The 26,167-nt window shown below is 38.3% G+C and overlaps 1 protein-coding gene across 3 annotated transcripts in view; it reads left to right on the top strand.

Annotated features, from left to right (window-relative positions):
• SLIT3 (slit guidance ligand 3) overlaps positions 1 to 26,167 on the top strand; it is a 499,513-nt gene that overhangs the window by 12,329 nt on the left and 461,017 nt on the right. For all 3 annotated transcript variants that reach the window (XM_065643840.1, XM_065643839.1, XM_065643841.1), the window contains 2 exons: positions 11,489 to 11,560; positions 12,620 to 12,691. In XM_065643840.1, coding sequence (XP_065499912.1) covers positions 11,489 to 11,560; positions 12,620 to 12,691 — 144 coding nt within the window. The remainder of the gene's footprint in view (positions 1 to 11,488; positions 11,561 to 12,619; positions 12,692 to 26,167) is intronic.

Consider the following 26,167-nt stretch of genomic DNA (forward strand, 5'->3'; position numbering starts at 1 on the left):
TTGACGTTAATTTATTTTATAGAATAACAACATTGGAAAATATCTATTCTATAGTTCTCAGGTATGTAACAGGCTTAGTGCTGGGTGGTTTAATAAACATGAGTAGTTTCAGGAACTTGAAACATCAAACATGTGCCAAGTCTTGTTTAGAAAAACTTGAGTTTTGTATTCATTTAGCAAACATTATAAAATCAATTCAGCTGCATTCCTGCAAGTCCACTGTTGAAAACCAAAAGTTTTAGGATGACAGGGGGGGCCAGGGAAGGTTGGAATCTACTTGAGAATGGAGAAAATCACTTGTGGTTGTAACATCTGGATCCTAACTTGGTCAAGTCAATACACAACTTCCTTCACATTTTCCTTCTACATATTAAAACTGTTCTACATCTTTTACTGAAACTAACAGGCTTAATCTGCTCCTTAGTGGCTGCAGTAGATGTGAACACTTCTTGGAAGGGATAGAGTTGGTGAAACTTGTTTTATTTTAGCAAATATCCAAACAAAATAAACCCCCAAAACCAACAAAAACCCTGAAAACAACAGCAAAAACCCTCCAAACACAAAGACAGGCGTCTGTTACCTTTCCAGGAAAAGATCTCCTGGGAAGAGTTTCTAGTCCTTGCATGTCTGAAAGTGAGCAAGGAGGTGAAATCAAGGCTTGATTTTTTTTTCATGTCGCACTTCATTGAAATAATTGGTTTGGTAGAATTTTTTCCCAAGCCATCAAGAATTACCAGCAGTCAGAAGCAGGTGTGAAATATTTCAAGTCCTAAACATAAAATTGTCTGTATTCGTGAAGAGCACTTAAACGGATAGCGGTTTCTTCACTGCAATTACATTCAGTCATATACCACATAGTTAAGTGAAATACACACTTAAATGCAAAAGTCAGTTATTGACTCTGTGGAATAAAGCAATGTGAGTTTTTCTGAAGTTTACATGCTTTCTTTTTTTTTTTTTTTTTTTTTTTTACCAGGTGAGCTTATTGCATTGTGTATAGAATTAAAAAACAAAACTGACAAAGACCAGTGTATAGAAGAGTCAGGGTGAAAAACAGTCTCATGAAAAATAGCATTTTTTTGCCAGTTCTTGTTTCTCACTTTCTTTATTTATGAGATTCTGTTCCACAAGTCCTTAACTAACCTTAAATAAGCATTAAACGCACTGGAGAGATGATTAAAATTTTGGGTAAGTATACATGTTTGCCGTAAATTGTCATAATATGAGGTCTCATAGTCCTGGAGATTTCCTCCCATTTCCTCAAGAGCACTGTTGGTACCTCCTTCACCCTGAGTGGGTGGTTGGCAACAAGATCCTACCATCATGTCACCTTCACCGACCTTGACTCTGATCTGGCCATGTGTGCTGGAGGGGCCTCTGGCGCAGTCCATAGAGGAGCACCAGACATTTGGGCTGTTCCTTCCCATGAAGGGCAGCCTCTCCTCCTCTTCCTCACCTGTCTTTACCTAGAGCCCTCTACTCAGCCATCACCAAACGTACGGATCACAACAAGAGCTATCCCACCATGTTAGTGATTCCAATGGCGCTGCGTTTCTCCATCTGTACTCAAAACACTGGTTCTTCCTCCTTGTTTCATAAGCTTTGTATGTGTGGAGCAGCACATGAGGTTGTGCCCGTACAACCTCTCTGCCTCTTTTGTTCTTCCTGCAGGCTCTCTGTACCTTTCACAAGCACACCGATGCTGCTACCAAGTGAGATCTAGAACGCATCAAGAGGAACTAGAAAACTTTGGGGACAAAGGTGAAGGGTACGGGAGTATCAAATATACTGTTAGAACATTATTCTGCCAGGGTAGCATTTCCTTTATAAATAATAAAATCTGAAAACTATCATAATTGGGAGTTCCTGCAGGCTGGGACAAACATATTTCTTTGCAAGAAACAGAGTACTTGAACTACTGAGCCCATTATGCTGCTTTCTGCAGGTCTTGGGTACAACAGCAGCAATCTGCTCAGAAAGGAATTCCGCCACTGCACAAGTTGCAAAAGTTGTTGTGGTGGTGTGTGTTTTTTGTTTTGTTTTTCCCTTTCTTGGTGTTTTTTAAAACCTATACTTTGGCAGGCCATTTATTGTATTTTTATAAGGATGGTGCGTTGCCTGCAAGCAGTTCCAGATCATTTGGACACTTAATGTGGGTTATAAACCAAGCACTGCTGTAATGGGTTTAAGAATGGGTAGCGTATTCACAAAATTAGAGCACTTAACCTCTAAGATCAGTTTTCTCATTGTTCAGACAGAAAGAAAACAGTCTGAGTCATACCTGAAAGCCTTCTGTAATCACAAGGAATGATCTAGCTTTTTTGAATTAAAAGTTGCATCGTGTAGGTGTGTTACAAAAGTATGATGGACTGCAGCACAGAATTTGTAAATTCCAGCTATTGCGTGGCTGTTTAATTACATTTAAATTATTCTGGAGACTGAAACTACCCTGTGTCATGCATGTGGTGTTATCCAACAAAAGAAAAAAAAAATAAAATAAAATGTTGGATGGTAAGTTTATTGTTCTGGTTTAACATGGATAGCGAGGAATATGAAAATTTCTGGATCCCAGAATTACTGTGTTAAAACACTCTGTGCAATACCTGTTACTGAAGTTATGAAGAATATTTTTTAATCCTTTTAAGAACTGGTGGTTGTGGCAGGGCTTGTTTTTGCTCTACTAACATTTCTCCACATCTGACTTGATCTTGCTGCAGATCAGAGAAGTGAGTCTGGATTCTCCTACCTGCTAGGTCAGGGATGTTAAACTCATTTTTACTGGGGGCCACATAAGCCTCGTGGTTGCCTTCAAAGGGCCAAATGGAATTTTAGGACTGCATAAATGTAGGAGCAGTTCCATTTATACAGTCCTAGAATTCCATTTGGCCCTTTGAAGGCAACCACGAGGCTGATGTGGCTCCTGGTGAAAACGAGTTTGACACCCCTGTACTAAGTAGTTACAGACGGGAGTAAGGTGTCCCCTTAAAAAAATTTCTCATGGTCCTTTACAAAGTCAACTGTTTGTTTTAAGAAGGAAAAAAAAAAAAAAAAAAAAGCTTGGGGGAAAAAAAAACCCACCACAAACCAAAAAAAACCAACCAAAAAACCAAAAAGCCAAAACAAACCACCCTCTTCTATAGAGAAGGCATGTACCATCTTTAAAAAAAAAAAAAAAAAATTACTTTAGCTGAACATGATTTTGAAGTTTTTTGTCTCTTTCTTTACAAGTGATATTCCTGCTTGCCCAAGTGATTTGGAAACTAATGGTATCCGTGTATTTCTCAAAATCCAGTCCCAGGACTTTATTTCCTGCATGGCAAAAGTTGAGATGGAAATATGTTAAATCCGAAGATATGCAGATTGTGCTGCCAGAGGGTTTTAGGGTAGTGTTATAATTGAGTAGTTTATCATAGTAACTTTGAAGTTTTTGGATTGAAGGCATAAGAGAATTGCCAAGCGATTTCTATGGCGATTTATAGTCCTTTTAGGTTAGGAGGCTAGTGGCGGGCCATACCCATTAAAGACAAATTGATTCTTTAGCAGAAATTCTGGAAAGTGGTTGAAATAACAAAGCAGATACAGGGTGTATAAAGAATGCAAAGGGTAGCCAAAAGCTGCTCTGTGGATGCATTCGCACATGGGAGTGGATTTTTCTCCTTTTTAACGGGTATGGTTGTTAGCATGTTCCCAAGCTAAGAACAAAAGTACTTGCAAAGGGAGGAGGGCTTTAGTGAACCATCTGTTGCCTCCAACCTTGCAGGGAGCTTTTGTGAAAATGAAGCAGGTATTCCTCCTGGCTCTAAGCTTCTGGAGTGCAGCAGGTAGCCGAGTGAATGGTTAACTTAGCTGTGAAAATGCATGTTTCTCCAGTTCAGATGTGTGTGTGTGTGTGTTCATGGTTACCTTATGTAGTGATTGGGGGCTGGGAAGAGAAATCAAGCAGGAAAATTTTAAAGGGATGACTCAGCTGACATTCTAGCAGGTCGTTTGGATCAAGAAAGTCCTTCAGCAGTGTGATGGCAAAACAATAAAAGCCTTGTTTCCCAAGAATATGTGCTGCTCGAGTTATTCGGAGGAGTTGGGCAAAGGAAAAATATTCAGATCAGGAATCCAGATCCAATTGTTATCACTTGAATTCTGGCTTCCACATCCTGAATGTTACTGCCAAGTTAATTTATCATTTAAAATAAATCCTTTGGAATGTATTAAAAATTAATCATAACAAGGAGTGTGTGCTATATCCTTAGAAGAGTTGCTCTTAAATTTTGGGGGAAACTTATTTTTCTTCTGCTCTTCATGAAGTTTTGGAAGTTCCATGAATTGTCGTAGCTTGAGGCTTGTTTTGATGTAAGTTCTAGATAGCGTGTTGGATCCTGACCTGTTTGGTTTGTAGGGACAAGAGATTTTTTTTCTTTTTAATTAATTCTTAAGTGCATTGTTTTGTGTGAGCCAAATTTTATGCATCCCCTTTTGGGTAATACCAAAAAATGAGATGAAGAGAAAGGCATCTTCCCTCTAGGTTACATGGGGTGTTGGTTTAATCAAGATTCTTTTTAGAGTACTGGGTTTTATGCTGATTGTTTGACACAAGTGTGTGTAGCTTCAGGCTGGTATGTGGTGGCCACTTTGAAAACTAAGCAGGAACAGAAACTAAATGTTGTGTTTGAGGTTCTGTGACTAGAAATACATTCTTACCTTAGTTATGAAGCAGTTGGACAGGAAAGAATCCTAGTGCTGTGTAAATTGAGTAGGAGCTGTCCTTTGAAGCGTATGGCAGTGAATTTTCCTAAATACAGTATGCAGTTTCTCTACTGCTCTGATTTAATTATTTGTTTATAATACAAATGAATAAACATCTGAAGTTTTGAATGAAGTTGCAGCTGGTACTCTAGATTACCTTCTCCTTAGATTGCAGGCTATTTTCATTTCATGTGATTTCTTCCTAGGTTAAAGACAAATGGATTAATAAATATTTTCCTAAATACTGTCCATCTATGTCTTGTGTTTGCCATTGAGATGCAAAATCAGCTACTGCCTTTAAATTATTGGGCATCAGAGGTGACCTTCAGTTTTGTTGTTAGGAATGCGACTGTGTTTGCAGGATTGGCACCTGAGAGTCCTCTGAAAGGGGGAGGACTTAGTTTCTCTAGGACACTTATTGACAGTGAATGGCTTTAACCAAATGAAACAATTGTGTTTCTTCTAGAAAAAGAAATACATTTAAGCAACTTCTTTTCTGACTAAAAGCAAACAGGGTTAGGCCAGGAGTCTGGTGGTTTTTCAGATGAGAAAAAATTGTAACTTAAACGCATGAAGTAGAAGCTTGTGTTAAAGCAAATACACCACTTGCAGTAAGACCAGCAGGCTGAGAGTCTTTTGTGTGCTTGTGAACTTGTACAGTACCCAGACCCCACAGGCTTAAAACCCAAACACAACCCTGAGGGAATTGTACTCAGAGCTGACTGGTTTTGATGCTTTAGTAAGGCTTTTGCCTTTGGCTTCTATGTGCCCAGAGAAGCACAAGTAGGCAACCGGCGCGAGCTCCAACATGGGCAACTGGCTTAAAAAAACCAGTTGTTGTCTTGGAGGAGTTGAGGCATTAAGTTAGGTATTCACCTGGCTATGTTCAAGACTCACAAGTATGATGAGGGCCCAAACTTTGGATTATCTTGGAGAGTACAATGCGTAGGGGGTTCAGCAGATAGCAAAATGACACCTGAGTAACAGGAACTTGCTACAATGTAGTAGTGGTTTTTTGAATTTTTGCATCCTTGTATATAAGATTTAAATTTTGTGTAAGGATTTTTTTTAATCTATGTGGAAGTACTGAATTATTGATTTGAAGATTATTGCAAGTCTTCAGCATTTGATTGTCTTTGTTATTGGCTCTTTTGTAAGAGTCATAATGTCTATTGTGGTAGTGTTGTGTTGTCCAGGTCAATTCGGATCTTGTATGTTAAAGAAGTATAGGCTTAGATCTAAGATAAGTGTGCGTATTTGCCAAGGTATGTGAGTCTAGAGGACAGAAGAACGTAGTGCCAAGTAGCAAGTGGATTTACTTTTCAAGTCATGAACTTTGTACAGTCCAAGAAGAAGGTGGGGATTAAGTAGAGCAGTGTCTGGGTATTTTGGAAGATTTGAATGGCTAAGTAGAATAATTGTCAACTGAAAGTTAAGTAATGTAACAGAGGAAATCTGTGCACGCCTAGTGCTATTTGAAGCTGCATAATAGTGTGCTCCAGAGAATGTTGGAGATGCTTTAAAACATCTAGAAGTCTGTCTTAAATTCAGTAAATTGTCTTTAGAGAAGAATGAAAGATGAAGCAGTTCAGGAGAATTCTTGCTGTGAAGACGGATTTGCTGTAGTTGCTCCAAATATCCCTGTGTGTATGTTGTGTGACTTAGTCTTCAACATCTACAAAATATGTATTGAATTTAAGTTGAAATTATTAGAGCATAGCAGGGTGTATATGTGAGTAAAGCTCGCTTTAATGGTTGATCTGAACTCACTTTCAAGATGTCTTGTACTGTTCTAGTCCATGTTTCATTCCCACTGAAATACTTTCTTCCATGTCTGTTTGCTTAAATTGCCTCTACACCTGCATTGTCATTAACATGTTTTATGCTAAAAAGAAAAATAGATTGTTAAGAGAGACGTAATACCAAAAGCTTTACTAAAGCTGGTATAGGTGACAGTTTTAGTTTATTTTTAAGGGAGTTCTATCAACTTTGCAGCTGGCACACTAGAAGAGATCTGTTTTCCTTAGTGGAGTGTCCTTAGATGTTCTTACAGGATGGGACAATGTCATCTGAATGTGAAATGACAGAGTAGTAGCCGGGCTTGTGTGTATGTGGGTAAAGTAGATGTGTTGAGTAAGATCTAAGATCCACTTGGCACCAGATCCTATGCAAAATGTTGGAATTCTGCACAATAATGTAGAATGAATGTATGTGCACATAGGTATTTGTTGAAGTTAAATATGCACTAAATTCACCTTTGCAGTAGAATTTTCCCCTGTCTTTGACCCAGACAATTTCTTTTCAAAGCTCTGTTTGCTTCCAGCAGTTCTTACGGATGCTGATGTATTTGAAAGCCAACCAAGATTACATGTTAAGGTTTAGGTTTTTGTAGCTGAAACCCACTAGAGAGCCCATAATCAGCTGCCAAACTTTATAAAGGAAACGTAAAAGATTATGTTTCCCACAAATACCAGCTGTAAACCACTCATGTCTGCATTAGTTCAGTAACTTCACAAAGTTTAATTGACTAATGGGGTCACCTGTGGCAATCTGTTCTGCAGTGGCGTTAGACCTACAGTGAGCAGGAGGAGGAGTGTTAGTTGTAGTTCATCAAGGTTGGAGTCTGGTTTTCTTCAAACGGCAGATAAGCCTTGAGGTAGAGCATGGTGGGACAGACAAATGTTCAGAAGGTAAATATAGCTTTTTTAGAAAAATAAAGGCAGTGGTTATCAGTTAAATTGTAAGTGGTTTAAAGAAAGTGAACTTCATGAAGAACAGTTCTCTTGGAGCATTGTCTAAGTAATTGTACTTACAGAAATGGAAACCTTTGACTGAGATACTAACCTTCAGAAGGGATTAATAGATTGATTTTATGTACACAGCATAGGCTGTGCCAACCTGCAGGAGCAGAGGAAAAAGCAATCTCAAGATATGTATCAATCAAGGAATGTTAAAGTCTGTTTCAGAATAGGGAACTGGAGACTTCACCAGGGGAAGGATTTTGAATAACAGGGGTGTTCTTGGGGCTGAAAGGAGAGAGTAATAGAGCTGATACGTGGGGCTGGTCTTGCAGACTGGGCAGGAGGGGTGGAGAAATTGCGATGTACAGGATAGGAATGCAGCTCTGCATACACCTGTTCAAGCTCAGTAAAGCTGGGCTGAGAATTAAGTCTTAGGAGAATGCACAAAAAGCAGGACCAGTGACACCACCTTGCCCCGTACGCCTTGGCTGATTCCCATCTGCCCTGCAGAATTCAGACCAGCCTAATGCTGAGCTTTGCTAGACCTCTTCTGAGATACAGGCAAGGGAAAACTTCTGAAGGAATGACATGGGAAGCAGAAGGGAAACATCATGTAAGTAAAACAGAAGCTATTTGCGTTACTTACTCCAAACTTAATTCTTTCCAATGGATCTCGCAATCAGGTCACTCTGGTGCACCAGTGAGTAGTTAATGACGCACCAGGGTGGAAGAAACAAACTGAGAACAGAAGAGGAAGTTAAGCTGGAAAATCTGAAAAATGTGGGCAGTGATTCAAATGTATTCCTGAAAAAAAGCGTAACTTAGTCAACAGGTTAAATGCCAATGGAAGAGAACGGCTGGGACATGAAATCTAAGTGCCCTGTAGTTGTTTTGTGGATTTTTTTTTTTTCTTTAATGGACCTTTTGGGTTTTTTTAAATATAGTTGATGTAAGTCAAGCAAGGATACTGTCTGTCCTGTGCATATATTAATAGCTGAGATGTAGGGATTAAATAAATTAAAAGAAATAGTCCTTAATCTGTTCTTTGTTCATGTTGTCTAAGGCAAATTAAGGTGCTGTGGAAAAGATGGAGATCTTAAGCTGTAGCTGGTTTGTCTCTGGCACAAATCACAAATCTTGTAGACATATGGGTAGGATTTTTTTTTTCTTTACTCTCAGGTTTGCGGTGTTGTGGTGTGTTGTTTGTGGGGTTTTTGTTTGTTTTTTCTCCCTGTAAGTGAACACACCAGCATGTTAAAATGACATTAAAAGGAAATTAACTCCATATCTGTTAATCTGAGATTTAGGGAACACATGGAAAACAGGTGTGTTTAAGAATATGAAGAGTTATTTCCTCAGATGAATGAGTCCAAACACCTGTACTCATCTAAGTATTTACATTTTTGGTAAATGAAGGATAGTGTTCATATTGAGGAAAAAAAAAATTTTCTTGGGTAGAAGCATTTGGGAAAGTTAGTGGAAATACCAAAATAAGTTGTATTTCTTCACTGAATACTGAAAATGTACTTTTTAACAAGCCAAAACTTTAAAATATGTACCTGCCTTTATTTAACAGTGTGGTTCACACTAGAAAAATGAAATTTACCATGACAATTGCTTTTCATATAATGCCTTAGAATATTACTTCATGTTAGCAGAAAAAAAAAGATCTTGATTCAAAGGAAATAATCATCTATACTTGAACACTCATGTATTTCTTAGTAGTAGTTCTATCCTACTAATAGGATCTCACGCGAAGTGGAACAAGGGTGGCTTAAGTAGGAGCCATATGGGAAGGCTTGTATGGAACTGCGTGTATAATGGAAAATGATAGAAATGATAGAAATTGTGCCAGCCAGGAGCATTTTTCTTCCTTGTAGGATGGTGTATGAATTATTACAAATGATTAAACTGTTCTCTGAACTACAAATCAAGATGGGAGAGCTGAGGCTGTCCTGCAAGTTCTGATTTTGACCCCTTCCTTGAGTTCCTTTTAGTACCTAGAGAAATGGCCAACTTGAAACAGCCCTGAGGAACACCTGGGTGATTTTTGGAAGTTATTTCAGGGTCAAGGTTTGTGCAGGTGTCAGGTGATTGCCAGATATACTTAAAAATAACTCTGTAATCTTGCTTTTTGTCATTGAATTTTACTAGAAATGGGAGGGAAATGGAACCTTCTAAATACAAAACAGGTGTATCTCCGGCGCACATTAATGCAGGAACTATAGTAAAACTTAATTGCGTAGGAATAGCCTCTACTTCCCGCTGTGGATTTGTGATCTCATGTTCTTTTAGAAAATAAATTCTAGCCTCCTGGCTAGTTTTTCATATGAGATTGTTTTCATTGAATTGTAATAGACAACAAAACTTGTCAGAATGTATTCTTTACAATCCCATGATCTTTAGGAAAATGCTGGATGCTTTTTTGACTTGAAAACTGTTAACCCAAAGGCTTGTATGTTTGATATTTAGCAGATCTTGGTAGACATAAAATGTGACTTGAAAGAGAAAAGTTTACTCTGATATTAGAATTTTTTTTTTTTCATAAAAGACTTCTTGTATCTAGGAAACCGACACTCAGAACAAATTGGTAGTGACATGATGGAGAGTAAATCCGTTTTTATTAATTGTAAGTTTGCTGTATATTGCTTATTATGTTAAAATAAGCATGGCTGAATACCAGGAAGAAAGACTAGCTGTTTCTCTTGTCCATGTAGGTTAGCACTAGGTCAGGTAGAATAATCTGAACAGAGAAAAAATCCAAATAAACCCCAAGTGGGATATGGTCAATCAGAAGAACCTGGGGGTGCCGAGCAAAGGCAAGTCTAGAGGAGAGAACACAGCAACCAGGACCTATAGCACAAGCAGCTATTTGCTGTAGTTGTTCTAAATGAAATAGCAAAGACTTTACTTTGTGAAACAAAAGAAGTTATTCTTGGTTTGCTTTGACTCTAAAACCACTCAAGGTAGTGTACGGGGAGCTGTCCTTAAGTACAGGATCAGTCTTGCAAGGAGGATTAGTTTATGAAATTGTTTACTTTTAATTTGACTCTTCTTTGAATTAAATAGCATTTGTCTCAAACTGGAGTGTCTTGTTTTGATGTCTGTTCTATTAAGATATAAATTTGGACATAAAATTCTTGTGTGTTTTCGGCATGCTCACTCCAAAGAAAAGCCACAGACAAGCGGGAAGCTGAAGGTCTCGTTACAGTGGCTTTTCACTCCTGTGGAAAACAAGCCGATTACTTATTAATTTTGAATGTAGAGCATAAATTAGCACGGACGGAAAGAGAGCGCAAGATGTAGTACTCGGGATGTGACCAGCTGAGGAAAATGTGTCGGCACATAACAGGGGTGATAGGAAAATGAGAGTTTAACAGTCAGAATGTAGGAACTGGCCAAGGGTGAACACGCATGGGAAACAGGTCAGTGTGATTAACAGCATCTTCTGAAAACAGCACTTCCAAAAAGCTGGGGTCAGGTGGCTGCCTGGTTAGGGTGCTTGAACAAAAGCAGAAGCTGTTCTGTAATTTTGCAAATCTTCCAGTCATTTGGGTAGGACTGTGCTTGGGAGTCACTGAAGTTAAGACGTTCTTAAGCTGTGTAGCCAACGTTTCTGCAGCAGGTGAGTCTCCGTTGGGTTTAGAATAACCCCAGAGCCTGATCTTCATTTTGGCACAGAGTACTCCGTTTCAGCTGTATTCGACCGATTGGGTCTTGAATATATTTAGCCTCTTACAAGATTTTAGTCTTGAGGGAGAAAGAAGCACATAGTGATCGCTGATACTAGAAATAAAAATGGAAGAAACTTCCTGTGTGGGAGCAGTGTGCTCGGAGGAGGCAAAATGCATCGGGATTGATGACTTGCTTTTTGAGATTTTAATTGAAACATTAGTTTGTACAATTTGAGCCGCTGATAGGTGCTGCACTGATGGAGATGCTTTTTGCCGACGGAGTTTTGGGTGTTGGTTATAGTGCCTGAATGCTGGTTTCTTTTTCCCCCGCAGTGATCTAGAAAAGAATAATATCACAAGAATCACGAAGACAGACTTCACAGGACTGAAGAATCTCCGTGTCTTGTGAGTATAGCATGAAACCTGTCTTTCTCTAAAAGACTATTTTGGGTGCTAGTACCGTTTGTCATTCTGGAGAGCAAATGCTACGAATTTCCCGTTCTTTTGACCACTTCTGAAATAAACAGCTATCAGAAGTAATCTCATCAGTACCCCCTAAAATTCCTTTCTGTAATTCTCTGTGGTTACTGTTTTCCTTTGAGTATTTTCCAAAGTTAAGTCCTTAAAACTGCAGCTGTTAGTTATTTAGTGATCATTCAATCAATGAATTGAATTAATCCTGACAAAGAAAAGGCAAGTCTTTTCTCCTGCTACCTTAACACTTGTGAACAAGTTGTCCTATGCTAAGGATACTTTTAAAGTCCATTGGAAAACTTTTCGTTCCTGTGGTGTTTCTGTCCTTTCTAGCTGTGGAGTTGCTTAGATTTTTCTTGGCTCCTGTGTCAACCATCAATACCATTTTGGAAGTCTGTTAAAATACATGTATTATACTACCATTTATGTCAGTAGTTGTTTTGGTTTGGTTGGGTTTTTTTATAGTGTTAGGCATTGCCTAATGCTGCTGCGGTCTTTTATTTTTCATGCCCTTAACAATTAGCAAAATATGCGACTGCCGTCTTTACATGGATTTTTTTTTGTTCTGTGTTCATTACAGGCTTATGTAACGTGTGTTCAGCCTTTGAGTAGTGTGGTGTTTGCTACAGAAGTCATTAGGAATAAAACCAGAATACACCTGTTAAAAAGCGTATAAACTAAGAGTAATGTAGTATGGATGTCACAGTCAGCCTCTAGACCAACAGCTCCATAAGTGTATTTGTTATGGTTATACAAGTTTAGGATCAAAAACGTTTACCAGATCTGGCAGTCAAGAGTAAATTTTTAAGTCATTTTCGTGCTAGTGACCGAGAGAAACAGTGCTGTTCTTTTCAGATTTTCTTTGATCATCTGTAATGATAAACGTTACTGGAACTTCGGTGAAAAGCAATTTTCTAGTATGTGTGAAGAGAACTGGGGAAGTTCTTTATTATGTTGTCTAAAAATTAACTAGTGTTTCTGGAATTGCAGACACTTGGAAGAAAATCAGATTAGTGTGATAGAACGTGGAGCATTTCAGGATCTGAAACAACTTGAACGGCTGTAAGTATCTCTATTTATATACCTATAGAAAATCTGCAGCTTTTCTACCTCACTGTTAATGTTCATTCATAATATTTCATGATTAGAAAATTAACTTCCTTTAAGAAAAAGAGAGATGGGTACCTGCCTAAATTAAAATATGTTCTTAAGCACAGTTGAATTTCCATTGCATGATACTAATACTTGAAATAAAATGTACAATTGTTTGCCAAGAAAATAGAACTGTTGGTGACACCAGAATCTTAACAATATTATCAAAAGGACATGATCTGGCTGAGTCTTAAAACTGACATGCAGGTGAGGATAGTTTTGTTTATATATAGTAACATGAAATAATTACATACATTTGTAATTTTATATATTTTTTATATATATATAAAAATCTATGCCAATGGAAGTTGCAACTGTATCCTTTGAGAACCGCAGTTTATCTAAAACTGCCTTTAGGCCTAATTTTCTGTCTAGCTTAATTTCCTTTCAAGTTGCATACTGCCACGGATACATGTGGATTCCAGGGCATCATGATAGACTTAGTGGAGAAAAGACTGTAGATTTCCTCTGCTTTTGATGGCAGTCAAATTCTTTTTTTTAAGAAGGTAAATGAGTTGTCTCTTAATACAGAATCCAATTTATAGAAAACTACTGGCCCTGCAAGAGTATAAACTTAAGAAGTACAAAAGTGATGCTATATTGAGTTGCTACTCTTAGTTGGGTGTGTTGTTTAGGATTGCATGAAGTTGGGTTAATTTTGTCTGCTTATGATGGGAACAAAATCTCTGTAATACTGCAATATTTCTGGGAATTATTCCTTGCTAGAGGTAGGTGACTAGAACAAAACCGCATGCTGGTTTGGAATGCCTGTTTGTGAAGTGGAGAAGCGGGGTTTTTATGCTTGACTGTTAACTCAGTTATCTGCAAGGCATTTGTTGTAGAACTTGGTATTTCCTAATTGGTGTTTTCTAAAGCAGCTTTCAAGAGTTAAGTTCCCGCTAGCAATTGTTCAAAAGAAATTTGGAGTATTGACCATATGTTGTACTAAAACTGTTTCAGATGATCTCAGGATTAGATTTGCATTTAAGATGTTTAACTAGTGCTTGAACTTTTAAAAGGAATTTACTCGGGATTTTTGTTTTGAGTTACAAAGCTCTATGGCAATAAGGGAGATGAGTGTTAGATTCTAATTCTAACAATTTTTTTTTTTCAGTTCCTGGTACCTATAATCAATTAGAAAGTACTTTCAAGAGAAGAGTTTTGCCATACCTGATTTATTTTGCATTTCTTGGGCAGTAAGAAATAATAATCAGCTTAATTTTCCAAAATTAGGCATAGCCTGACACTGTAGATAACATTTTTTTCACATTATGGCTCATCTTCGAGTCAGTATCCCAAGTTCTAGTTCTAAGCTTATCTTATATATATGTGCGTGTGTAATCTTTTCTGTATCTCAGTCTAGATAAAGATAGATTTAGTTAAACTATGAAGTGAGTTTTGAAAAAACTCTGGGAGAAAGGCTAGCTATTAGTAACCAGAAATGATACTCAAGTGTTGTCTTAATGTGTTGGTTTTTTGTAGAGCCTGCTCTGTTAGCAAATGAAAATAATGGATTTTGTCAAATCAGAAGTTAGGAAGTGTGCTGCCTTCAATAGTGTCTATTGAAGTATGTGATCTTTGAAAGTCTAACTTCTTTTTTCCTGTGCGAACTCTTAACTTGGCCTGTTACTGCATCTCGGCATCTCTTTTAGGATTGCCTGTCATTAAAATATTTCCTAAATGAATGTAGCATGAAAGGGGGGTCTGGAAACTTGCAACTTTTTGGTATTTTAGTTTAAATCATTTTTAGGACAAAACTATAAATCTGATTTTTTTTTTTTTTTTTTTTTTTTTTTTTGCTGTGAGTCAGTAGGCTTTAGTGAATGAACTGTGGAAAGTTTGGCATAACTTATAAAGGCTTAATTGCAACATTTGAGGTAATAGTAAAGCTATTTTATTAAGTATTGTCAAACATTGCAAAATGCTAATGGAGACAGTATGATTGAATTTCAAAAAACTGGCTTTCTTCCATTTAATTTCTTTCAAATAACAAAAATTGCTTATATTGCTTCGATTTTGGAATAATGTTTGGTTTTGATCTATTGAAGTGGATGCAAAAGTAACCATTAACTTGTTTTTAAACAAAGCAGCTGCATTGGGTTGGACTTTAAAAAACAGGAGTCATTTCTATTCCTGGCAAAATACCATCTAAATACCGCCTTCAAAGTAACAGCGGAACTATATTGTTCTGCTCCCTGCCCCGTGATATCATTCGAAGGGCATAACCTTAAGTGAATATTATTTTCACTTCTCTGGATATTCAAGTAAATCCATCGATATTAACTGAGTAAATTAACAGAATTTCCTCTGACATGTCCTGCATAACAGTCGAAGTAAATTTTAAATAGAATGTCTGTAAAGCTGTTAGTCACTGCTGCCAAAAACACCATGATGATGGCTCTAGTTATTTGGATTTTACTTTTTTTTTTTTTCCCTTTTTTTTCTTTTTGGTGGGAGACAACTGCTCACAATCCCAATGGAGCATCTAAAGGCATAGTTAGATATAGGGCAGGATATTGGCAAAATTATGTATTAGCTTAATGAAGTTTTGGAATGTCCATTGAAGGAAGCACATAATGCAATGTACGTTAAGATGACAGGCAGGACAAAGTTGGGAAGTGATGTGGAAGGTGGAAGCCACGTCTTTCATTGGCATATTTTTACTCAGCTTTCCAGATATGCAGGAATTGCCTCTTAGCAAAATTTGGTGTTTTTCTTATAAGTTGTTCTGCTGAGTCCTAAGATTCAGAACTCTTCAGAATATCCAGTGGTTCTCACCATAGTGGAAAACCAGAAATGTTTCTAGTGGTTTTATTCCAATAAGTTTCTAGAGTTTTATTCCAGAACATAAAGATTAGTGGTGAGCCGGCTGACCATAAAAAGTCAAGCAGCCGAGAGACAAGGTGAGTGGATGTAACTGGTGCACACAGGTATCGCTGTCCTGTTGTGCAACGGGCTTCTGCCCGGCTTTTCCAGCCATCCTCTCTCCTTTGGCTCCCCCAAAATACCGCTAGTTGATGTTGAGTAGACTTTGCAGGCAGACATATGTATGCGTTCAGTAAGCGTTTAAGAAGCTATGGAAATGTTCTGCTGAAACTTGCAAGTGCCAGTTGTAGATTTTGATAGTCTGCCCTCCTTGCCGGTAGCAGGGTAACTATTATAGAACAACACTTGTGCCTTTTGGTGTACAGAAGGAAGGGTTCAGAAACTGTAATTATTTTTTTCTAGTTCCCTTCTGCAGTTTTTTTTCCTAGTAGCTAACTGTAAAAGGCCTGACTTTGATGCTCTTTCCTGGTTCTGTTTTCTGTGGTTTGAAGTAGCGTGCGTAAGCCCACACCTAAACAGTGCTAGACTCATACAGTGTATTAGACCCAAATTTATTTTGCATTTTAGCACTTCAGCTGTATGCTTTGCTATTAACACAATGTATGATTTTAAGATAAAATGGTTATGAAATTTCACATGCGAAGAGGATCAAGATGAAAGCTGTGTATTGGTGGGCCTAAAAGACGAACTGAAGTTTCTTCCAGAGCCAGATGTATGTCACATATTTATGTGAAAAACGAGGCAGGATATAAGACACCAACTGATCCTGACTTTTCCACGGCCAACTGCCAGAAATTGTCACGTAGCTGTATTATCTTCAAAAGACTGGACTTTGGCTGATGGCTTGTTCTTTCTACTCAAATTAGTGTCTTTAGCTAGCATAAAAGATCTTAACATCTGAAAACACTAAAAGTGTGTTTTTGTTGTTTAAAGGAGGAGGAAAAAATGTATAAGCATGGCCAAATCAAATCTTGTCGAAGTTGGGAAAAATAATTAGCTAAAAAAAAAAGGCAAACTAGAATCCAGATTTTAACTCTAGCATATAGAGATATGGTTTTGGCTTTACACGTGCTAAGACAGAGGTCAAAATCAAAATTGTGTTTGACCTTTATTTGCAAAGATGCTACTAGGCATTGTCTTTGTAAGCAGCTTCTTAAATGCCTGATTAAGGTATTAAAGTATATTTATTTGGCATAGTCTACTGTAAAGTCGCTATTAGTGACCAAAGATGCTAAGGAAAAGAATAAATTGTTATGTGATGCTTTACAATCTGGATTTCATAAATTGAGATCGAACAGGCTTTAAATAAATCATGTAATAGAAAAAGCATCTTCCATAATTAACATGCTGAGTGGGAAGATTGCTAAGTGCTTCAGAGTAGTGGGCAAAATAATAAAAGTATTGGACAGTTCTTATAAACAAAAGCTTATTGCAAATCTTTGGCATCACGGACAAATATATAGTGTTTATACAAGGCTTGCAGAGTGTGCAGTTTAGACGTTTTGCTGGAACGGCATATACTACACTGTGAAGCCATATGGATTTATAAATATGTAAGACAGTTTGAATGTAACCTTTCCGAAAAAAACCTTTATTGTTTTGAGTCTCCACTTCCCTGTGACATTATGCATAACATAACTGATTGGAAATCAGCGATCATAAAATGCTTATCTGGAAACGCTGGAGAACAAAGAAGCACAAAAATGGCTTTAGAGCTGCAGCGTAATAATGAATCAATTTTATTACTTGCATACTTCCCTCTTCTTAAACTACCACACGTAAATTGGTGCAGTACCAGGTTTTCTCCCCAAGTCCTGAGGACCAGGTGGTGCTTTAGGAGTGGGAAATGAGAACCTTTGCCTGTGTTCTGCTCCCGAGACAGCTCCTCACACGTGGCCTTTCCCCTCTGAGGAGATATGGGTGGCAAACAGGGGCCCTTAGAGGCATCTGGAAGCTACGGTGTCTTTGCATTTGGGAGGGATGGATTTCTTTGCATTCATACCAAAGACAGTAGCATCCCCCATTGGCTTCTGAGGAACTGGGCGTAGCATGTGTCAAAATTTGATTTAATCTTCCATACTGGGCCGAGTTACTGCTGCAACAAACCAGTGGGGTGAAATGAACCCGTGTTGTCTAGTCCCAGATCACAGCCTGTGTGTCAATGGTGTATCTTTTGTAAGTGGGGAAACCAGTTTCTGAAAGACACCAGTTGTACATCTAAGCACTCTTCCCAGGAGCTGGCAAAAGATATAAAATATGTGTTTAATATTGTTAATATTTTTTGTCCCATATCTTCTGAGAATTTATGCCATTTAAAGAAAAAGGATCCTATAACCAACATCTGAAAAAGACAGTCTCTTCTACCTTGCATTTTCGAGAAAAGCTTAGAATTGCATGTCAAATGAGTGTCTGTGTGACTGTTCACTTTGTGAGAAGTCTGTGATGTTTGGGGTGTGAGTATCTGAGGAGGTGCTATTAGTTTTATTTCTAGATGCAGATGGAACAAACATGGAGAATAGAGCATGCTGTACTGCAGAATCTTCCCAGTATTGAAGTCGCTTCCATTCCTTTTTCCTTTCCTTGGGGTTTGGCCCAAGGCTTTCCTCTCAGACAGTCTCTCAGAAAAATACACGGGAAAATTAGGAATGTCTTTGGAGCAACTATTTGGTTTAAGTTGCATGGGTACAGCCTTACTACTCAAGAATTCTTTTTTTTTGTAGTGTGGGTCTTCCCTTTCAAGTGGCCATAATGTAGTTTTTACTGCTTAAGTGAGGTCCACACTACTTCATCAACTACTTCATCTGCATAATTTTCTGACCCTGACAGCCATGGAGTAGCAGCAGCACCCTCATATAGCAGCTTTCTAAGTTCGCGAGCCCCTTCATCAACTTATTACATTGAAAGTGTTCCACAGTTTGATCCTGCTTCTGGCTTGGAACCAGAAGCCTAGAGGAAGACTAAATCTTCTCTTGAGATGTTTGCGCTCTGGAGAAGAACACACTTGCTCTTTCTGCAGAGCGCAGGAAATCATTCTCCCTGTCTCTACCGTTGAGCCTGAGTGGCTGGCCCAAGTGACATCAGGAGAGCAGTGTTGGAGTTTTAGTTCATCATGTGTGGCAGAAGCTGAGTGGAAGCTTTTGCTTTCCAATGTCCACATGAAGAAAAAGGTTGAGTCCCTAAGTGTTCCGGTGTTGAGGCTTTGTGCAAATTCATCACAGTGAAGTGTTGCATCTTCCTGTGGTATTGTGTATAATAGTTCTTTGGGCATCTGCTCAAGAGATGCTGCGTTGGTTTCTTTTGTGGGCTTGGATTACTACAGGTTTTACTGGTCTCGGTCATTACTTCTGCTTTGTCATTATTTCCCTGTGCTCACTGCACCACGCGGTGCTGGTGTGAGTGCTGCCATCTCCTACCTTGTGCCGTCTTGTCATGCATTGTGATAAAAGCACGACTTGCTGTTCCCCACACAGCCGATGTCTTACCACAGAGACGTTCTGCTCTCTTCTGTGTGTCGCGGGTCTTCACCAATGCTTTTTCTTTCTTTCAAGGGAAAATTGTTGTCTCTGTGTGCTCGTGGGCTGGGTAACATTAAACCAGGAATGTTTATGACTCATTCCTGGAGCTGACGGTCTCTTCTCTGAGTACAACCTTGGTGCTCTCCATTAAATCTTTCTCCAATTACTGGTAGGTAGATTGACCAGTCTTCTAAACCATGAGGATCATTTCCAGCCAGACAAAACATTTTGGAACTGGCTCGACTCATTTGACTGGCTGAAGTATGAGCCAAGACCTCGAGCGTTGTCCCTTCCTTCTTATGGAAAAACATGTATGAATTTTTCTCTTGCGCTGTTGGGGTTATCTGTAAAATAACCTGCATGATAAAGATTAACTCTGTGAGCAGAGTGGCTGAGACCCAAGCTGCTCCATCTCTCGTCGCCCTTGCCTTCCAGAAAACTGCTTCGCGGCCAGTTTTAATGCAAATATCCACTTGGAGGAATTGTAGAAGCACTTAATGAGATCGAGTGACTGTGAAATAATACAGTAGATGTAATTCAGGGTTGAAGAACAGGAAAATGGGGAGAGGGGGATTTGGGAAATCATGAAGTGTTGGAGCTCATAGAAAGACTAAAACAGAAGTTCACAGATGGTGATCAGAAGGCTGGCCGTGTTTGTGAGAGAGAGATGCATCGAGGGCCACTAAATATGCAAAATCTTCATCCAGCTAAGAAGTCTAGCTGAACAAGGCTGAAAGCTAGCAAAGCTGGTAGAGGAGCACTCAAACGCTCACACCTGTGTGCATCCGCCTGTTGCCACTGTTGGAAACAGGACACTCATCTAGGTGGGCTTGGAGTCCCTTCAGCACCGTTCTGATTTTCATCTGTTTCAAGAAGCTAAACTGCTTATCCTCTCTTCCAAATCTTATTCTGCTTGTACTGAACCAGCTGCATACAATGTAGGTGTTAAGGATATGCTGTCCTTTTCATGGAGAGGGTTGAGACGCTTGAGAAAGTTCCATGGCTTTTTCATTTTTAGAGCAGAGGTGTTTAATGGGCTTCCAGCTGCCCTCCACTACACTCAGAAGCTCTGGCTGGATCTCTCACTTTTTGAGTGCTGTCAGGTCACCAATAAGGAATCCTTGTTTCCTATAAGGCTTGATTAACAAGAAAACAGGCAAAATCAGTAGCTATCCTGAGAAATGTGGATGATAATGAGAAGATAAAGTAATAGGTACAAATTTTATTCATGAGATACGATGGAAACTGCTATACGAGATGCAAATGGTGGATTACTTAGCTGTGTGGTTGATACGTCCGTTTACACTTAGAATCACACAGGACAAAATCAGCAAGAACATGGTAGTTCTTAGTCTATATGTGGTTTGCGTGTCTACAAATTAAAACCAAAATGATAAAACAGATCTTGACAGCTTGAGTGTGAATAGTACACTTCAGTAAAACATTGGGGAGGAATGTAAGTGCTATATCTTATCAAATCACATCTTGGCTCAAGCTGACAGCTCACCTTTATTAATTTTTGGAAGGAAAGAAGGAAGCTTATTAACTTGATATTGCTTTTGATTTAACTTGGTGTTGCTCTTGGCTCAAATGGCCAAAATAAATGTTCCCAAGATATCACTCGCATACTTCACTTATCTGTCAATACTATAAGCTGGATACTCTGGAAGATTTCACGAAATTTATTTTTCTTACGCTAAACTGCCAGTAATTTAGAGAAATGTTAGTCATTTGTGTAAATGGCATACTAGATATGGTCAGGAGAGGTTTGGGGTTTTTTGTTGTGAGGAGAGGGGAATTTGCAAGTATTAGTCCAAAAAGTTGTTCTAGTTGGAAAGGGATGTTATAAGTTCTCCAGTACATACATTTCCATATAGAGTCAGGCTTTTCACAGCAGTTAAGGAGTGAAGGAAATATTTGAGTATGGCCTATTTCATGCAGATACCCAGTTCCTATAGTGAATATAAATATCATTTATATTAACTTTTCAGGCAAGTGTTACTTTGCCTATAGTAGAATGATACTGTCCAGTAATGATAGATCATTTCTTAAATGTAGCCGAAGTAGTAAATGCAAGTCCCGAAGTCAAGTGTTCTTAAAGCTTTAAGATCATCTTAACATTTTTGAAGTCCAGCATACGTTTTGTTGATTTCATGTCTAGTGCAACTCTCGATTTTTAGCCTTTCCTTGAGAATCTTTTGCTGTGAACTGTCACACCATAGTCCAGCTGTGTGTGGTGCTGGTTGCTACGGTTTTGGTCCTTAAACTTTCTAACAACTGGCCGTTCGGTCACTTCAGATGCCAGTACAACTTCTTGCAATTCTGACAAGCTGTCTGGTCCCAAGTGCAAGGCAGGACAATGCATGTTCAAAAAAATGTATTTGCGTAACAAAAACTGTAGCCGCAAGCTTGGTCAGTTCCTATTAATAAGAACTTATTGAATTTTCTTTAAAAGATGTACCACAGGACTGAGGTGTCACTAGAACTTTGAAACAGAAGAATTCACGCTATTTTTCAGAAAGGCAAAATAGAAAGTTTTTGGGGCTACCTACTAAAATTCTAAGAATTTATGTTCAAGGTTAGAACTTGATAGGATCTAGCATAACCGTACAACACAGTGAGTGCACAATATATATGTACACACACACTTCTGTAATATCCATGTCTCAGTATCTCAAGATTAACTAGTGTTGGCCTTCTCATGTCAATAGGGATTTACAGGTAGAACTTGGGGTTTTTTTGGAGGCACAGTGCTTCAAGTGTAAGTATAGATCACTAGTCTAGTAAGGCTGTGGTGGAAGAAAATAATAAGCATGAAACAACTTGTAGAAGCCAAACCTGGTAATTCTGAGAGGTACCCAGGCTGCATTTTGCTTATGCGTAAAGTCAGTGTCCTGTTTAGTGTCTTAATAAAGCTTGCTGCCTTTCCGTTTCAAAATATTTAAGTAGTTTAAGCCACATCGTAAAAAGGTCAGATAAGTTTTAGAAACATCATTGGAAACATGACTCTTCTGTAAGAGTAAGAAAAGCTTTAACATGGAAAACTATATTTGGGCTGCTTTTTTTGGAGGCATAATTTGTCATTCTGTGGGCGCTGTGTACTAGAAAACCAGTAGTGCTTGGCCATGTAGTGTATTCTGATCATGGTGTTGCCTCAGATGAGAAACATCTGCAATTTTGGATCTTGATGTTCATTTTTTATCCTTATTTTAAAGCATATAACTTTATTTATTGAAGTTAGTCAAGCATTATTTCAAGCATTGAAATATGTGTAATGGTCTTTGTACACATATGAGACATTGTTTGGTGCACATACTGGTTATATGCTTGGAAGTAGTTTATATTTCTCATGACCAATTGAGGAAAAAAAGTAAAAATTACCTTAGTCTCTTCTATTACCCTATTAAACATATAGAAACTGTCAGTTTGCCACAAAATGATGTGATTGTACCTGAAGTTTTAGGACTGAACAAGTAGTTTCAGATTAATTCAGGAAAGAAATCCGCTGTCAACTTGGTAAAAGTTGCTTCATATTTGTTAGCAGTAGCTTTGATTTTGTGTCCTTGCACATCAGAAGGACATTTTGGTTTTGAATTGTGGTTCATGTAAGTGGCACAAACACACTTAAATGGTAGAAATTTTACCCTTTGGCTTCTTCTATTGATAAATACTTTGCATGAGCTAGATCTTGTGCACACAATCAGGAGGTAAAATGGAAAGAACAGGGAAAAAGAGACAAGTATATGTGTTGATCAGCTGATGGTTTTGAGTCTGCAGTACCTGCTGCTCTATACCGGAGGAACCTTTCCCCAAAAAAATGTTTAGATGGGACCATCTTTATTTAGCAAAAAATTTCTTAAGCTTGTTATAGTGATAAACTAGTTCAAAGATTAATCCCTTCCACTCTCTTGTAAGTCAAGTGAACAAGAAGTATGTGTTGATTTATATGGGACTGCTGTTGGAATAAATTTTGAAATGATACAGTAGCTGTCACTTTCTAACACTTTGGGGAATATTCAGTGAATAAAGTAGTTACGAGAAACCACTTATAAGGATTCTTTGAAGATGTGTAGATTTATAAATGTGTAGGGGTTATATCTTCTAATGGATCTACGCATTTGGGAAAATGATAGTTCTAGATTACTGTGTTTATGTACTGTGGACTCCTAGAGGGCACTAATATCCTCAAATTTCATAGTTTACTGTGTCTGTCTGTAACACATAATTATATAGTTACATATTACTCAGCCAGTGCTGGACAGCCAAACTTTTTGTTGTTGTTGTTTCTGCTGATGCAAGAGTGAACCTTTTATTTCTTTTGTAAACATAAAAAAAAAAAAAAATTGGCACCTCTTTTCTGAAGGAAGCCATTAGCAGCTCTGTCAACAGGTCTGCACAGGAGGAATCCAAACACAGGAAAAGTACAGGAGAGGCAAAGGGCAGCTCGCAGAAAGCAGGATGCATGCTCCACTGAACGGGTTTGGTTTGCATTAGTACATCTGACCAGGGCTACAAAACAAAGGGGCTTATTTTAACAATATGATAATAAACGAGCCTGGTTTCGTGCAAAACATTTTCATAGCAGGTCACTGACCCATAAGAACTCACGGAGAAACAAATTTGGGTTTCATTTATGTAGACAAGAGGTTCTGTAACCGTGGGATTCTTCAGCTTCTGAAAGCGATGGTTACAAAGCAAATGGAATAACAACACTTCCACGGCAGTGTAACCATAATTCAGTTGGAATAGCTGGTCAGCATTGAACGTTACATCGAGGTTTTAAACATTTTTCTTTTCTGTGGCGTGTTTGTTTCATTTTTAGCAGGGTTTTTTTATACTCTATAAAGATTTATGGGAGAATTTGCTTAAGCAAAATACTTAAGGATTTAGCAGTCATTTCTCCAGCATCCATGGTTACTGTTGGGTAAGAATTGCTGCATCACTGGTCTGGAATAATTTGGATGAACTTTTTTAGATAAAATGATTTTTATCAAAAGGTTTTTGCTGCTTTCAGCTTCCACATATTAGAAAGATTATACTGCTTGCCATCTTAGAAATACCATTAAGTGTTACTGGCTGAATTTCATGCTGTCAAGCACAGCAATCCTTAAATAATCCTGTTCCTGAGTGAAGCACTGATGGTGAATTCGAAGCACTTAATCTTTTAGTTCTTTCTTGGAGAATATATGAACACGTAGGTCTTGAAGACTTTCTGTCATTGGTCAGACTGGGACGGTTTTTATCTTGCTTTTCCTCTGGCACAACTCCATTTTAACTCTGTCCCTTGAACTGGAGCTCACCAGAAGCCGCAAGCTTCCATATAGAACAGAATAATTCATATTGTCTCGTAGTTAACCTTATGGTAGAATATTATGTCCTCAGTTGCTTGGAGATGATCTCTTTGCCAGATCTTTCTCTTTCTCTCGAAGTGTTATAGTATGAGGATCACAAGAAGAGGGTTCTAGGGTTCCTTCAGATGTTATGGGTATCACATATACATTTCAATTTTGGTCTTTAAGTCGGAGTGGGATAGGTGCGATTAGGACTACAAGACATAAATGGGAACTGCTAGGTACTGAAGCGCTTCGGACAACACGACCCCCTGCATTTGATAACTTGCCAGGAAAGTGGATCAGAGGTAATTATCACAGAAACTGGGTGTGCTCCATTTTTAGATAAGCACTTCTTTAACAACAACACATTTTGTGGCTGGTTACTCCTTGTGGCTTCCTAGTGCGAAAATGTCCTTTGAATGAGTTGCGATAGGTGATTCCCACAGCCTTGGGAGAAAGCGCTCGCAAGAGCTGCTTTTTCGTTCTCAAATTTAAGTCAAGTGTACAAGGGTGCTCTTTGTTCTACTTAATTATTTCCTTATATTTGTTTTGTTGGCTTTGGAAGATGCATCCTTTGTGAAGCGTCCCGTTTGATTTCAGGCAGGAGATGATTCTGCTAGTCTTCCTTATTTAATAGTTCTGCTTGGCATATAGCCCTGGGCAGGAAGGAGGAGCACGGTGCCACACAAGAATTCTTGACTATATATGGAGAGGCATGGTGAGCTGGGCTGGTATCGAGCTATTAAAACAGATCAAATAGGAACAGTGTTCTATTTCTTCTGGTAAAAATGGCAATAATAGTTCTACTTGCAAGTTTTCTTGCTAATTATTCACAGCTATTTCTGGCTTCTGGAAATGGTTAGTTTGGTTAATACAAACTTGTAAGACTTGTCATTAAGGGCAACGTGGCTTGGAGATGTGCATGTTAAAAGTCACTGCTTGCTTGCTTCATGGGGCTTCAGCCCTGATCTGGAGAGAGAACCCTCTGGTGTAAGAAAATGGTTTAACTGTGTCTATCTTACTCTTATTGTCTTTAAAAACTGACAAGGCTTTAAAAGTAGTGGACATTGAGGAATATTGCAATAGATTCTTTATATTTGTTGAATAAAGTCCTGTTGTATTCACATCGTCTGTGGACGAGTAATGAGAAAATAATGACTTTTTTTTCTCATTCCGTATTAGAGTTTTGAAAATACAAAAATTGGAAGATTTTGTGAATACCTGATTTTTTTAAATTTGAAATAAGAGAACTTAGTAAAAGGATTGCAGAAACTGAGAAACAGAGCTTCTGCAGGGAGTGTCTCTATGCTTGAGAGTTTATTGATCATGCATTTTTGTATTTGTGTATTTTGTTAATAGAAATTGTAAATTCCTGTAGGTTAGAGGCTGAGAAAGGCAGATAGAAACTACCATGCTGTGTGAGTGTAACTGATTTGTTTTATATATACGCAGTGAGTTAAGAGATTGTCCGTGGACTTTTGCTTGCTACTTCTGGATTTACAGCTTTTCTTGCTGTTGATGTTGTCATTAATAAGCGCTCTCTGGCACTTAAGATTCTCTATTCCCTTCTCCAATTAAGCTGGTACCAACCCATTTCTGTATGACGTAGAGCATTCATCTTGGTCTTTAATGCATACATGAATGTATTTAGACTTCTTTTTTCTTCATGTTGGCTTTGGGAAAATTTTGACATTTAAACCTCTTCCTCTTTT

This window comes from Caloenas nicobarica, chromosome 13 (assembly GCF_036013445.1).
Source record: "Caloenas nicobarica isolate bCalNic1 chromosome 13, bCalNic1.hap1, whole genome shotgun sequence".
NCBI classification, from domain to species: Eukaryota; Metazoa; Chordata; class Aves; order Columbiformes; family Columbidae; genus Caloenas; species Caloenas nicobarica.